The following is a 16,010-nucleotide window of genomic DNA, read 5'->3' on the forward strand; positions in this document are numbered from 1 at the left end:
GTATTTTTAGAAGAAAAATCACCTGAATCTGGCTATGCTAATAAATGCTTCCATTTGTTATGCTTTTGTGTTTCAGAAAAGGAAGACAGAGAAAAGTTAAATGACTTGCCTGCAGTCATTCACATATTTTAAACAGGAAATTGGTTCAACATAGTCTATCATATTATCAAAGATCCCCAAACTTATTTGGCTCTTTTCAGGAAAAACAAAAATCACTCAGCACTTTCTGAGAATCAGAAAGCATACAAAGTTACTAACGCCCTCTACCCCACATCAGCAGCACTGCCTTTTGAGTTTTAGTTTATGCTCTGGTCGTGTTGATATGTGACAAACCACTCTTAATTTTGATGGCTTAAAACACAAAATAGTGACCCAAAACTGCTAGAGCTTGGTAGTTCTTCCTTTGTTCTTCGTCAGATAGTGACTCATGAGAGCCAATCATTAGTTTTCCTCACTCCACTCTCATACTATCAACCATCCTGTCTGGAACTTGCTAATGACTACTACCGCTCTTAAAAATTAAATTTTCAATACATGTACTGAAACATGTACACAGGCCTCTTCCTGCACCTAGCTTCCTCAAAGCGTGGCTATTAAAAACATTTAGCTCTGGGGCCGGAGAGATAGCATGGAGGTAAGGCGTTTGCCTCTCATGCAAAAGGTTATCAGTTCGAATCCCGGCGTCCCATATGGTCCCCTGTGCTTGCCAGGAGCGATTTCTGAGTATGGAGCCAGGAGTAACTCCTGAGCACTGCTGGGTGAGACCCAAAAACAAAAAAACAAACATTTAGCTCTTAAAAGTTCAGGCTGAGGGGCCAGCGAGATATAGCATGGAGGTAAGGTATTTGCCTTGCATGCAGAAGGATGGAGGTTCGAATCCCGGTATCCCATATGGTCCCACGAGTCTGCCAGGAGCGATTTCTGAGCATAGAGTCAGTAGTAACCCCTGGGCACTGCCAGGTGTGACCCAAAGACAAAAATAAAATAAAAAATAAAAAGTTTGGACTGGAAGGGCCAGAGCAATAGCACAGTAGTAGGGCGACTCAGGATGGACCCCGGTTCGATTCCCAGTATCCCATATGGTCCCCTGAGCCTGACAGGAGCAATTTCTGAGCGCAGAGCCAGTACTAACCCCTGAGAACTGTCAGGTGTGGCTCAAAAAAAAGAAAAAAGAAAAAAAGTTGGTCTTCCGGTCCAACATAGTATCTTAATAGTCCTTCTACTGACAAAGTCCAAATAAAGGAAGAGAATACTGGTTCCTGGAGCCATGTTTTACAGTCCCCACAGCTACAAAACAGACAATTACCACCTAACAAAGATCTGTGTTTTTTGTCAGTCCACTTTTTCTTTTAGAAATAGTGTTACTTCCTTTCTGGGAATTCATTCCAGTCCACTGCTCCTTAGACTGTCCCTGGGAGTGCAGAACTATGGGACAGAAAAGACTAATGGCAGCTCTGAACTTTTGGGTCTCACTGGATCTGAAATTCTCCATATCCCTAGATTTTCTTTTATTAAATAACTTTTTTAAACACCATGATTAAACATAATTGTAGTGGGTTTCAGTCGTAAGAACACTCCTTCACTGTGCAAACTTCCCATCACCAATGCCCCAACTCTTCTCCCCACCCAACGGCCCGCCTGTATACGAGACAGGCTTTCTACATCCCTCACTCACTGACATTATTATGATAGATCTCAGCAGTTATTTCTCTAACCGCACTCACCACTGTTTGTGGTGAGCTTCGTATCTCGAGCTGGTCCTTCAGCTCTGGGAATAATATGCATGTTTTTTCATTTTTCTTAAAACCCATAGATGAGACTATTCTGTATCTCTCTCTCTCCCTCTGACTTATTTCACTCAGCTTAATAGATTCCATGTGCATCCATGTATAGGAAAAATTCATGACTTCATCTCTCCTGACGGCTTCATATATTCCATTGTGTATATGTGCCAGTTTCTTTAGCCACTCATCTGTTGACGGGCATCTTGGTTGTTTCCAGAGTCTGGCTATTGTAAAAAGTGCTGCAATGAATATAGGTGTGAGGAAGGGATTTTTATATTGGATTTTTGTGTTTGTACAGTATATCCCTAGATTTTTCATTCGAAAGTTCCTCCTGCTTAAGAAGACTTTAGTTCAGCTTCTAGATAGATTAGATATAGATATAGATATAAATATAAATATGGTTTTTGGGTCACACCCGGCAGCGCTCAGGAGTCACTCCTGGCTCTGGGCTCAGAAATCGCCCCTGGCAGGAACGGGGGACCATATGGGATGCCGGGATTCAAACCACTGCCCTTCTGGATGTAAAGCAAACGCCCTACATCCATGCTATCTCTCCGGTCCCGCTTCCAGATATTTTTACCTGAAAGTTTGTACTTATCATCTAAGGTAACAATATCTCTAAAAATCAAGTTAAATATACAGCAGATATTTCTAAATTTTTTTTTGGTTTCTTGGGTCACACCTGGTGATGCTCAGGGTTACTCCTGGCTATGTGCTTAGAAATCGCTCCTGGCTTGGGGGACCATCTGGGATGCCTGAGATCAAACTCAGGTCTGTCCTGGGTCAGCTGTGTATAAGGCAAACGCTCTACCGCTGTGCTCTCACTCTGGCCCCAATATTTGTAACTTTTTTAAGTTTTTGAGAACAGTTGGCAATGTTAAGCCTAATGAAGGCAGTCTCTGCAGCCACATTCAAATTCTTCAGTTCACTGGATTAGACAGTACTCATAACCTGTAAAAAATATATATATACTGGATATATATATATACACTGGGGGGCCAGAGAGATAGCACAGCAACGTTTGTCTTGCAAGCAGCCAACCCAGGACCTAAGGTGGTTGGTTCGAATCCCAGTGTCTCATATGGTCCCCCGAGCCTGCCAGGAGCTATTTCTGAGCAGATAGCCAGGAGTAACCCCTGAGTACCGCCGGGTGTGGCCCCAAAACAAAAACAAACAAAAACAAAAATTAAATGCTGTGGCAGGGGACTGATTATTAGTTGGTCAATCTGTGATGAGAATAAAGGGGAAGTGGTAGGAGTTAGGTCTGTCCTCAGCTAGCAAAGCAAGGCAGACACTTTACTGCTTGCGCCACTGCTCCAGCCCCAGGTTGGTAAGTTTGAAGGATGTTCCTGGGCTCCTTCCTTCACCTCCCCTTCCAGCTGCTGGGTTACCAAGTGGGTCTCAAGTGCCCGTACCTCAGCTCCAGGTATCCTGACACAGCATACATGACACCTCACAGACCACGTTTACTGTGCCCCCCACTGCAAAAATTAAGCAAGGCATTCAGTACCAGGCACCTTCACAACACTTCTGGGCAGTGAGGGGTGAAGGAATGGGAAAAAAGCAGATGTTTGGTCTGGTAGGAGACAAGGAGTCAGCACACAATTGAGAAATATAAAGCAATCCTTCTCAGAACAAGTTGAGATCCAATCACTTTATTGTCTCCCTTATCCAAACCTATAGAAAAAAACCAGTACTGAGAGTGTCCTGGGGAGGGAGGCAGAGCATGGCAGTGCCAGTAGGGAGGCTGTGGGATGGGAGTTGAGAAAGCCACCTGCAGAAGATGTGGCACTGGCTGGGAGGTGAAAGATAGGAGGCGTCTGCTGCCAGCTCTCCTCTGGGACCCCCTGAGCGTGCTGTCCAGGATAAGTGCCCAGCCTGAGGCCTGGGGCAGTGCACACCTTCCTCCTGTCAGTGGCCGTCACTTCAGTTAGGCTAAGGAAGGAGACAAAGGAGAAATTAGGGCTGAGTAGAAAGAAGCAACCGCCAGCAGTGTCTGGGAAGAAGAAAAGGTATACTGCTGGCTCTGGTCTAATTTTCTGGTTACAGAAACTTGGGTCAATCTTTCTCCCCCTCCTACATGTTCTCAGAACCTCAGACCTATTCATTGTCCAAGTCAAATCTTCACCTCCCCATTAAGACAAATCCTGAAGTTTGAAGTATGTGATGGCTGTCTTTCCTGAACTGAGGTGTTATGGAGGTCCTGGCTGCACGAATGGATCATGGATCACAACATCTTTTGCATGTAAGACCATCTTGTATCTAACATGAGCTTGTTTTATTTCTAACCTGTGCAGTACAGCTGGGGTGGCTCAGGCTTTTTTTTATAAGAGGTGGGGTGATGAATACTGGCCAGAGAGCAGATTTACAAGCCATGGATCAACTACTGGGTTAAAAACTAGATTCCGAGAACCAGATATAAAACTCAGTGCTGTGCCATACAAAGGTGAGGTCCTTGATTTGATCCCTATCACTGTCAGCACAGAAGTATAGTGCCCGAGTGCTGCTGGGTGCCATGTCCAGCACCACCCCCACTGAACAGAAGAGAACTTTTTTAAGTCTGTACTGTAGTGTCTCCCTGCCCTCTGGAAGGTCTCAGTTTCCATATCTGACATATTGGCACAAGCACAATCTTATTGGCATGGCTAACTCTTGAGACACAGGACAATATCTTCTAAGAGTAACGAAGTCCTAGTCCTCACCCTGGTATATTCATCCCCCTCTAATAATCAATGTTCTCCCCACACACACACTTTACAGAGCTTGGACAATAATAGGCACTGAGCTATTTTTCATAAACCACATTCTGCCCGCAGTACAGGGTGCTTCTCCACAATCCTTAGCAGGCGCAACACCCTTCTAATTGACTTACACAGTGAGTCGTAATGGCCTGAGTCTTTCTCCATCAGTCAAACAACTTCAAAAACAGGCAACAGCCCTCAGTGTACCAAAGGAAGTCTCACTGGGAAGACCAGCTTCCTTACCCCTGGCTGCCTGCTCAGCCCCACCAAGAAGGTGTCGCTGGCTGACTAGGAACTATCATAACAGTGAAGCGTTGAAAGTTCTGCTGACTGTCATGCTCACTCTCCTACTTTCCCACCCTTGCCTACTGGAACCCCCTTACCTGCTTACTGCAAAGCCCGAACCTCTGCATCTGTTTCCTGGCTGTGTTCCTGTGTGGGAGAAGGAAGTCAGGATCCACACATCACTCACTAGGTGATGAGTCTGCCATATCTCGAGGGCACTCTCAAGAAAAGGACTGATGTGGCTTGGGAAATGACTAAGGAAGTAGCTTCAAGAAGGCTGGCCAGGATCCTACGAGCATGATTGGAGGGCCCATCAGGAGAGAAAGGCACCAGTCAAGAGGCATCTAGATTTTGCTGGGGGCACACTTCTGCTTGGGTAAGACCTCCAACTAGAGCAGCTAGAAGCCAACGAGTCTGTTTTCAGACTCAGTTTTCAGAGCACTGCTGTGGCCCAGGATTGAGATGGTGCATCAGGTTATTTTCATGACTACAGAGCAAGTTCAACAGGCTGAATGTATGTTCTGCATGCAAGGAAGCCTGGGTTTGATCTTGGGCCTATATCAACCACAGCATTGCTTATAGTCCACCAAGCACAACCAGATGTGGCTTCAAAAAATATAAAGAAAAAAACAAAAAACAAAACAAAACAAACAAAAAAAAAAGAAATGCCCAATAACAACAAGCAAAATCCCAAACAGGCTGTTGCAAGGTCTTAAAAGTCACGGCCATGGGTACTGGCTCAGTTCTATTAGCCATAGAAGCTCTATTAGCCGTGAGAAAGTGACCTATAACAATGAGCCTCCAATTTCTCATGGAATAAATGTGGAAAGGGCTATTCAAAGGAAAATGAAGAGTCGACACAGGGCCTACTGCTCAATGAGTGTCTGTGAGCACCCAAAAAGTATCTTACAAACTCCAAATCTGGTCTACCTTCCCATTTAACATCAGGTCTCAGGCAAAGAACCTTCGTGGCTTCTCTCTGAAGAATTCATTTTTCTTTTGATTTTTGCTATGGGGACCATACCATAGGTAGTGTTCAGGGGTTACTCCTGGCAGATTCAGGGGACCATATGGGATGTCAGCAATCAAACCCAGATCAGCCAGTACAAGGCAAATATCCTATCTGCTGTGCTACCACTCTGGCCATGAAAAATTCTATAAGATAGGAGACCAAGGTCCGGAGAGATAGCATGGAGGTAAGGTGTTTGGCCTTGCATGCAGAAGGACAGTGGTTCAAATCCCAGCATCCCATATGGTCCCCCGAGCCTGCCAAGAGGGATTTCTGAGCGTGAAGCCAGGAGTAACCACTGAGCACTGCTAGGTGTGACCCAAAAACAAAGAAAAATAGATAGGAAACCAAATCTTGGTGACAGCCTGTCCTGTTTTGTGCTTGGGCAGCAGTGGCCTTCAGAGAGGACTGGATTGTCAGCTCCCGGAGACCTCCTCAGGACCCCAGCCCAATTCTCAGATCTCTGCACAATGGATGTGCTCCCATGAACCCAACTCTTCCTTTCTCTCATCGACATAAAACATGAGTTTGGGAAGAACCTATGGTAAAGGCAAGGTCAAGCCAATCCCCAGTGGGGCTTTGATAGTGTTAAAATAGGCAACCGCTCATGTTGTACCCCTTATCCCCCACCAACTCTTGGGAACAAGGGAAGAGATCGTTCCTAGGAATCAAATCCATCCCACAGCCTACTGCCCCCCCCCCCCGTCCCACCTTGGCTCCTCCCCAAAGCCTCACCATTTCGTCATCACTGTGCCTCAGTATCCCCTCCTCATCACCCTCATCTCGAGCCTGTGCTTCTGCCGGAGGCATGCAAGTCTCAGATGGAGCTGTGGGAGTCTCTGTGGAAGCTGGTGGCTGGGTGGTGCCATTCCCATCAACACCTCCACTCCCACTGTCACCAGCATTGCTATTGCCGCCGCCACCACTGTTGTTGCCGCTGTCACCCTTCTTCTTGCCATCTTGGAAAATGGGAAAGGAAGAGAATAAGACTCAGCCCAGGCAACACTGAGTGACTGACTCAACAGGGTGTCCAAGCAGGACTGGAAGCCACAGTCCTTCTCTACCCCCGTCACTGACCTCCCCTTTCTCCCTGTGCCTGAGACACTAAGCTGGGCAAAGACCCTCAGGGACTGACCTTGGTTGGCCGCCTTCTGTGCCAAGGCCATCTGCTCCACACGACCCAGCAGGGAATCAATGTTGGACTTAATCTGTGTCAGCTCTGTCTTGATGGCCTTCAGCTCACTGCTCTTTACTGAGAGAAGAGGGAGAACAGAGTGATCAAATGGGTCTAAGAGCCTGACACCAATATCAGAACCCAATCCCATTCTTCCAGCTAGAAGACAGACCAGTGGTAGATACTGTCCTTATCCACAGTGATTTTTCTGATCAGGGAAAAGACTCAAGCTGCTCAAGGCCCCCCAGACCCAGAAGCCACGCCTACAGTGAGCAGCTTGCACTTGTGAACCTGGATGGCTTTCTTCACCAATCTCAGCTGGGGAGACAAGAATGCAGGTATGTGGTATGTACACAAGTGTTGCTTTTTTTTGGGGGGGGGAGGGGGTGTCACACCCGGCAGCGCTCAGGGCTTCCTCCTGGCTCTACACTCAGAAATCACCCCCAGCAGGCTCGGGAGACCATATGAAATGCCGGAATTCGAACCACCATCCTTCTGCATGCAAGGCAAACGCCTTACCTCAATGCTATCTCTCCAGCCCCTGTTGCTGCTATTTTTGAGGCTTTTAAATGTAGAGATTCTAAAATCAGGTTTCCTGGGAGTTTAACTGCATTGTGTGCCCCAGGGTGAAGTTGGAATGGTGGGTCTTACAGACCTGGGCTTGCCCACCATCTCTTTTCTTCGCTGAGCTCGTCATATCGATGCCCATTCCAAGACTTACTCAAATGTCCATCTTTTACTCTTAGAAATGCATTAAAATACTCACTTTGTTGAGTAAGTGCTGCAGAACTGTGGAAGATGTGTTCCTTTATCTATTTTCCAATGTAAAAAAATGTAATTCTATTATTTTGCTAATGACAAAAATAAAAATTATCTAGGAAGAAGACAGTCACTCACACTTGATCTTTGGTGTGCTGGTGGTGGTGGTGGTGGTGGTGATAGTAGGAGGGTGAGCAAACAGCTTGACAGGTATGGTAGTTTTGACACGTCGAACCAAGGGGACGGTGACCCGGGGTCGCTTCACAGGAACTGCCCTGGGAACTGGCACAGGCGACAGGCGGCCAGGATAGTCGAAAAGCCTGTAAGGGCAAACAGGACAGAGGCTGCAACATGGCCTGTGTCCACTAGGAGGCTCTGTGACTCTAGTCTAACAAGTGTTGAGGACTGGCTACATCACACACCAACCAGGTGGTTGTTTAAAGCCCCATCAACAAAGGAGCAAACAGAGGCCAGCTCTAGAAAGCAGAATTTCAAGATCATGTCTGATTTTCATGACACCCAAGCCAAGTCTATTAATGTATGATCCAGCTCCTGCCTAACTGCCAACAAACCTATGAAGTGTTTGCAGATTCCCCTAAAACCATAAACCTTCATCCAGAGTAGGTGCCAATCACTACTACTATTCAAGGCTACATGAATCTCAGTTCTATTTATCCAATGAGAATTTTGCACCCTAACCCTTAATGTTGTCATGACATGACACGAGAAAAGTTGTCATTAAAAGATCTTGAAAGGATGGCAGGTGTTAAGAACCAAGGTACTCAATTCCCAATTTAGGAGCCCAAGCTTCAGAGTCAAGAAGCTAGGGAATCCCTTATCCTGGATCTCATAATTATTCCATCCTCACTCTATTCCAGAGACTGACACCCAGATTGTATACTGATCTCCTCCCCCAAGGCCATCACCCAACCCTTTCCCATTAGGCTTCTTTCCTTGCTTTCCCAGCACTCAGCAGACCAAAAAAAGGATGAGGGGTCTCTTCCACCATAAGAGTGAGTGCCCTAGTTTTGCAGAATCAGTCTCAGGGAAACACTTTAGGATCATTTTCCTGAAGACAGTAGAAAAAACTGTCATCACTGGCCAATCCAATCTCTTATGCCATGGCAGTCCTTATTTAGGGAGCTCTGGCCTGGATGGTGATGGCTAGAGATGTAGAGTCTCTGGGAATGAATGCGGTCCCAGACCCTGCATTTCTGCCCCCAAGGGGAAGGAGCGGCTCTGGCCTTGGTCAGAAAACACTGAACCACAGAATCCCAGAGCTGGAAGAATCCTGAGGTATCATTTGGTGCAGACCCATTATACTTAGGGGAAGGGAGTTTTACCCCCAGTCATACTACCTAGTCAGATAGTTTGGCAGAACTGAGATTAGCACCCACTCAGGTTTTCTGAGTCTTTGGCTAGGGCACACTGAACATTATACCAGCAGTGTCTCCTAAAACTCATCACAAGTGAAAAGCCAAAGCTCAAGGAAGTTCTGTTGTGGGACAGACTGGCTAGAGCTAAAGGGATCTTGATTCCTTCAGGAAGGGAGAAGGAAGCAGAGTAGATATTTGGGCCAGTCCTCAACTTCATTTCTATTTCAGTGTGGAGCCTACATACAGTCTCAAAGCTATAGTCAGACTGGGATTAAAAGACTAGGACTGGTAATAGGTTTCAATCTCAGACTAGGAGACTGATCTCGGGTAGCTGCTAGCTGGGTAGGCCCTTCAGAGAGATCAGTGACAACAGAAGTGCAAGGGCTCCAACTCCCCACCATGCCTTACATTCCAGTTTACTGCATTTGTGTCCATTGGCTATTCAGTCTGTTAAAACCCACCCTCAGCTAAGAAGGAAGAATGGCATTCAGAGAACAGGAGGCTAGGCGAGGTGAGCAGAGCTCTCCTGGATCCTTCCCTGTCCCAGCTCTGCAAACTCGTGCAACTGCCACAGACAGGCAATTGTCCACACCTTTAGGCTTAGTTCCTGTTTGGAGGATGAAGTGGGCTGCACCAACAATCTCTCAGGACCCTTCCAGCTTGGCTGTTTCATGCCTGGCACGCCCCTCCCCTGCTCACCTGTTGTAGAAGTCTTCCAGGTAGTGATCATAGTCAAAGCTGTAGCCACTAGAGAAACAAAGGGGGAGAGGGCCAGGACTTAGGAATGGCCACTCAGCCCACTCTTCACAGGCCCTCATCTCCAAACACCTCCCCAAATCCTAGGCTGATCACACCATCACCAGTTTTCACTACCTCTGTGGAAAGTGGAACCAATCCTACCCAGAAACAGACAAGACAGAGCACTCACCTGTAGATGGCAGAAGCTGCTCTCTTTAGCGCCTTAGGTCTGTTGGGCTTGGGCTCTCCAGCCATGTTGATGTCTAGGTGAAAGGGAAGAGGCAGAGTGAGATGCTGGCAGGACAATGAGCAGGATAACCACATGCCTATCACCTTCATACAAGCGCACAGCAATAGTATGCATACATACTGTGTACAAGGACTTGTCCATGTACGTGTCAAAGGTCTGTGCACATTAGACTATATCCACAGCCATGCCTGCTTGCGTATTCATGTGATTTGGGCATATGTACACGCACAACCATTTACACACAAAAAATTGCACTCTACCTGTGTGTTCTCAAAGCACAACAGTAGTAGTCACATAAGTATATTCATAATAATAATAATAATAGTAACACAAGTATATTCACAATACTCTCACATATAAACATATCTGTCGCTGTGCAACTGAACTAATGTACATAATCTAGAACATCTTTTTGGGCTAGTAGGGAACCCATATCCAGCAAAATGCTCGGGGGCAGGGGGTCACCTCTGACTCTGAGCTAAGGAACTACTCCTGACAGTGCTCAAGGGACCATATGAGATGTAGGGGACTGAACCAAGGTCAGCCAGGTACAAAAAAGTACTCTTTCTAGCCCCACTAGTACAACACATTTTAATGATCTCAAAACATATTTACTAAACAAATATATCCCTATATTACAGCCTCTCTTTCTATACACGTACCATACCCCTTCGTTAGCATACACATGTATACACCAAGTATGTGAACATGCACAAGCTTTGTACCACTCCAAGGAAAGTCACCAGAATAGCGATGTCACCACTAGAGAACACCAAGGCAAGATGTGCTTCTGAGTCTTTGCCCCAGGCCCCTGGAAGGGCTCTGACCCAGCTATCCCTAGCCTATGGACTGGCTCTGCTTTATCGCACTAACCTTTTTTCTGGGGAAACTACATTTTAGCTGAAGCACTAAGCCAGTATTTAGGAGTCACTATGAAAGTGGGGTCAGGACAGCAAATTATTTAGAAACATCTAAGAGTCTCTGTAACAGGCAGTTAACTATAACTATCTAATTATACCTTTGTTGTAATTTATAACTAAGGATAATATCTTAGGAGACAGAAAGAGGGCTCTAGAGAGCTGAAGGATGGAGACCAAATAGCAGCTCTGGAGAACACACAGAGGAGGGTAAAGGAGAAACACTTACCCAAGGTCTGCCCAGCCAGCACTCGCCCATTCTCTCCCAGCACAGCAGCCCGGGCATGGCGCTCATTAGCATACTGGACAAAGGCATAGCCTTTGTGCACAGAACAGCCGGCCACACGGCCATACTTGGCGAAGATGGTCTCCACATCTGCCTTCGTCGCCACTGCTGTGTTGAGATTTCCAATGAAGACCCGAGAGTTGATGGACTTGGGGTCATTCTTATTGGTGACATTGCTTGTCTGGACCTTCAAGGACATGTTGACTGCCTGAAAAGAGAGCCACTGTGAGGCTGGGTCCCAGGCTCGTTTCAGGATATCCTGCATCCTGATCATATAAAATGAACTGCTTTGTGCCCCCTTTTTTTTTTTTGGCGGGGAGAGGGTCACACCCAGAAGTGCTCGGGGGTTACCCCTGGCTCTGTGCTCAGAAATCGGTCCTCGAAGGCACGGGATACCAAATGGGATGCTGGAACTCAAATCACCATTCGTCCTGGATTGGCTGCGTGCAAGGCAAATGCCCTACCACTGTGCTATCTCTCCGGCCCCCTGCTTTGTGCCTTTTTATATACAGGCAGACAGACCTTCTTCAGTCTCTTGTTTTTTAGCTGGATTCAAATCAAGTGACTGAATAAAAAGGCCAGCAGAAATGGTACATTCTGGGGCTAGCGAGATAGCATGGAGGTAAGGCATTTGCCTTGCATGCAGAAGGTCGGTGGTTCGAATCCTGGCATCCCATAAAGTCCCCGAGCCTGCCAGGAGCGATTTCTGAGCATGAAGCCAGGAGTAACCCCTGAGTGTTGCTGAGTGTGAGCCCCCCCCCCCCAAAAAAAAAGATCATAATGCTTGTGAAGGGCAGGACTAGAACTGAATAAAACCCAGGTCTGCTTGTAATTCTTTGAAACTTTTCTTTCATTTTGTTTGGTGGGTGGAGGGGGTGGGTGTCCCCAACAGTGCTCAGGAGCCTAAGGCTCACTGATGACAATATTTGGTCTAGCAATGACCAAATGATCTAGCAATGATGGGAAACTCCAGAAGCATGCCTGATGGTATTAGGATGTCATGCAATGAATCTGGAAGCCTCACATATTCACTCCAGCCTTTAAGCTATTTCCAATTGGGGGAGGGGAGGAACCACACATGAAGTGGGCCTCAGAAATCACTCCTGGCAGACTCAAGGGATCAAATGGGATACCAGGGATTGAACTCAGGTAGGCTGCATGCAAGGCCTTACCCATTGTGCTATCATTCCAGGCTCTCCCCGTATCTTTCTTTAATGCTCATTTCAACTATTACCCCAATGCAGGATCTATGTTTAAAGACCTCCTCAGCAACTTCTATCAAGGTAGACCACTTTAAAGCTAACTGTATGTAATGTTCTACAATATCATCATTCTCAAAATTACTCAATCTGACATGGATTACTCAGACATGAGCTCACTAAAGATGTCATCAGCACCAGCCATTCTGAAACAGTGGACGAAATTGGTGGCACCAAGCACTTCTGGTAGAGTTTAAGGCAAAAAGTACTACGAACAGTCTAGGACCCCATGAATATTACTATCATTTCTGTTTTACCAGAAAAAAACCCAATTATGTTCACTAAGTTGCTAGAAACAAGCATTCAAACCCAGATCGTTCAACTTTCTCTCTTTCAGAGTTGAAATCAATTTAAAAGCCACACACAGGGCTAGAGCAGCAACACAGCAGGTAGGGCATTTGCCTCTCTGCCTGATCCCTGGACAGGAGGATCTGGGCATAGAGTCCGAAGAAAGGGGAAAAGGAGGCTCAATCTTAATAGCAAAAGTTTAGCACTAGGCCTTGGCATAGCCTTTGGCTCACGGTCATGGATGACTTAACTCCCTTTTGAAGTACCCATTTTAAAATTCCACCCTAAAGCCCATCAGAGAAGGAGCTAAGTATGCATACAAACTCTCACTGAAGCACACATCTATTCTGGGGATGCATGTATTTCAACGTGGGGTGTGTGTAATTCCCTTTTTTTTTTTTTTTAAACTTCATGATTATGTCACTCCTCTGGAGAAGACTAAATTCTTTTGTTTTTTCTCTTCCTACCTCTTCTTCTCATCATCCATAAAGAAAACCATTTTATTTAATATCCCCCCCTCCTCTCTCTCACACACATATCACTCTAGGCTAGCTTTAACACTGGTCTACTAACTTATTTTTGGACACAGAGACTTGTTTTTGGGGCATCCTGGTGGTACTTGGGAGACCTTGTGGTGTGTGTGACTCAAACCCAAGGTTATCATATGTATAGAAAGTGCTTCAGTCCTTTTGGCCTATCTTCCTAATTTAGAAAGAATTTCTTTTCAATAAAACAGAAAAAAGCTGAGTTTAAGCTCAAAAATCTTATACTTTTTAAGATTTTTATACTTTATAAAATCTTTTATTACATTGCACATTTTGTTGTGGGGCTTATACACCTGACTGTATATACTAAAAAATGCACTCTCTACTGAGGTACTGGGAATCTCAAATGCCTAGGCTATTAGACTCTATTCAGCACATATGGGTATGTATCATCAGGAAGCAAACCTTCATGCTTCCAAGGTAGGCTGTTATTTGTGTGTGTGTGTGTGTGTGTGTGTGTGTGTGTGTGTGTGTGTGTGTGTGTGTGTGTGTGTGTGTGTGTGTGTGTGTGTGTGTGTGTGTGTGTGTGTGTGTGTGTGGTGTCAGGGTTAAATCCAGGCCCCTATCTATTTTCCCAAACTGAAGTTTATTAGAGTGCTATGTAAGATCCAGGTGTGAAATTCAACATGTTTATATATTACACTCAGTTCATTAAATTCTAAGTCACTGTTGGGGCTGGAGAGATAGCATGGAGGTAAGGCGTTTGCCTTGCATACAGGACAGTGGTTCGAATCCCGGCATCCCATATGGTCCCCCGAGCCTTGCCAGAAGCGATTTCTGAGCCTACAGCCAGGAGTAACCCCTGAGCGCTGCCGGGTGTGATCCAAAAACAAAAACAAACAAACAAACAAATTCTAAGTCTGCATCTTTTGCCCCATTTGGTGCAGGAATTCTTTTCTTCTCAATCCACTGAGCTTTGATGGTAGCATGTTCCAACCAACAGAGGCACTTTTTGCAAGGAAACCAAAGAGTGACAGACCCAGCAAAAGATTGGAGACAGGCCCAGGCTCCTAGAAAATGCTAATAGCTGCACCAACAGAAAGTGCTAACAGGAAAAGGACACTCACTGATGAATAAGTTGGTACCAGCTTTGGAGCCAGTCTGGAAGGAAGACTTTCTCCTAGTTTACTAAATTTACCTTTCTACATACACAATCATCATTTATTGAGAATTGAGGAAATCAAAGCGATGATTCAATAGAAACAATGAATTTTCACACAGAGCAGAGAACATTCACTGCAGACTGGGTCTCTTGGCCTCCCCCATTCCTCCCAATCTGATAATTCCTTTTCTGCCTGGATGATAAACTATCAAACGTTCTAATTCCATGATTTGTCCATGGGAATATACCAAGTATATATCAGCTTCTTGTTGGGCATGTGGTAGGTAATTCTCCTGGTTAATTGAGTTCAGTCTTGGCCCAGGGAAATGTCACATGTTTGGCCTAAGGGAAGCAGTCAGGATTTGGATGTGGACTGAAACAGGCAGGGGCAGTGAAGTAGAGGGTGGAGGGAATAATGGCTGAGGTCTTCTCATGACATTTGTGCCAGGCTCTACTGTGGACCTGACAAGGACACCACACTGGCTAGGTTCCCTCAGACCTCTGCAAGAAGCTGGCATTTCTCCTCAGCTGGTGAAGAGTCTTCTGCAACTGGCTAACCAGTTATTACTACCACTTGCAGTTTGAGACAATATACAAAAGGAAAAAAAAAAAAAAAAAACCTTTGCACTGTGGGACTAAATATAAATGTGTTAAGCACTGACTAGTTAACTGCTCTGACACTGCTCACTCTAGAGGAGGGTCAGGTCAAACTAGAGGACTCCTACATTCTGAATGATCCCATGGAGAGTACATAAAGACCAGCTTTTTGGGATCTGAAACTAGAAATCTGGGGAGTCTGCTTTGGGTAAGGGAATCCAGGAGCCAAGGAGAAATGCCATCAAGTGTGACCCCAAGTACCCAACTCTTCAATTCCCTGTCTGAATAGAATTCCAATCCACTTTCAAGACCTGCACAATTCTTAAGAAGCAGTTATGCTGTTGTTATTCTTATCCCCTAAACACAGGACAGGTACCTACGGGGGGTGAGAGCTTGAGTGTATATACACACATTCAAATTCCTCCATAATAAGGATGAAGGGAGGATTGGAGGGGAGGGGGGGGACTGAGCCCAAAACTACTAGGTTCGGGTACATGATTCCAAAGAGTTAAGAATTCTAAATTGGGGCCGGTGAGGTGGCGCTAGAAGTAAGGTGTCTGCCTTGCAAGCACTAGCCAAGGAAGACCTTGGCTCGATACCCCAGCGTCCCATGGTCCCCCCCAAGACAGCGGCATAACCCCTGAGCATCAAATGGGCGTGGCCCAAAAAAAACGAGAAAAAAAAGAATTCTAAATTAAGCGGCGGGAGAGATAGCATGGAGGTAAGGCGTTTGCCTTGCATACAGAATGATGGTGGTTCAAATCCCAGCATCCCATATGGTCCCCCGAGCCTGCCAGAAGCCATTTCTGATCGTAGAGTCAGGAGGAACCCCTGAGCGCTGCCGGGTGTGACCCAAAAACCAAAAATGAATGAATGAATGAATGAATGAATAATTCTAAA

General features: G+C 45.8%; 2 protein-coding genes across 2 annotated transcripts in view; both read right to left on the minus strand.

Annotated features, from left to right (window-relative positions):
• LOC126017555 (sentrin-specific protease 2-like) overlaps positions 1–16,010 on the minus strand; it is a 407,516-nt gene that overhangs the window by 237,890 nt on the left and 153,616 nt on the right. The gene's annotated exons all lie outside the window — the stretch shown is intronic.
• The window catches only part of RALY (RALY heterogeneous nuclear ribonucleoprotein), a 90,090-nt gene continuing 77,503 nt past the window's right edge, over positions 3,424–16,010 (minus strand). The window contains exons 4-11 of the mRNA XM_049779468.1: positions 11,263–11,527; positions 10,057–10,129; positions 9,828–9,875; positions 7,891–8,072; positions 6,955–7,071; positions 6,555–6,778; positions 4,909–4,957; positions 3,424–3,719 (exon numbers count right to left, since the gene is read on the minus strand). Coding sequence (XP_049635425.1) covers positions 4,913–4,957; positions 6,555–6,778; positions 6,955–7,071; positions 7,891–8,072; positions 9,828–9,875; positions 10,057–10,129; positions 11,263–11,527 — 954 coding nt within the window. The 3' untranslated portion in view covers positions 3,424–3,719; positions 4,909–4,912. The remainder of the gene's footprint in view (positions 3,720–4,908; positions 4,958–6,554; positions 6,779–6,954; positions 7,072–7,890; positions 8,073–9,827; positions 9,876–10,056; positions 10,130–11,262; positions 11,528–16,010) is intronic.

This window comes from Suncus etruscus, chromosome 9, assembly GCF_024139225.1.
Source record: "Suncus etruscus isolate mSunEtr1 chromosome 9, mSunEtr1.pri.cur, whole genome shotgun sequence".
Lineage (NCBI taxonomy): Eukaryota > Metazoa > Chordata > Mammalia > Eulipotyphla > Soricidae > Suncus > Suncus etruscus.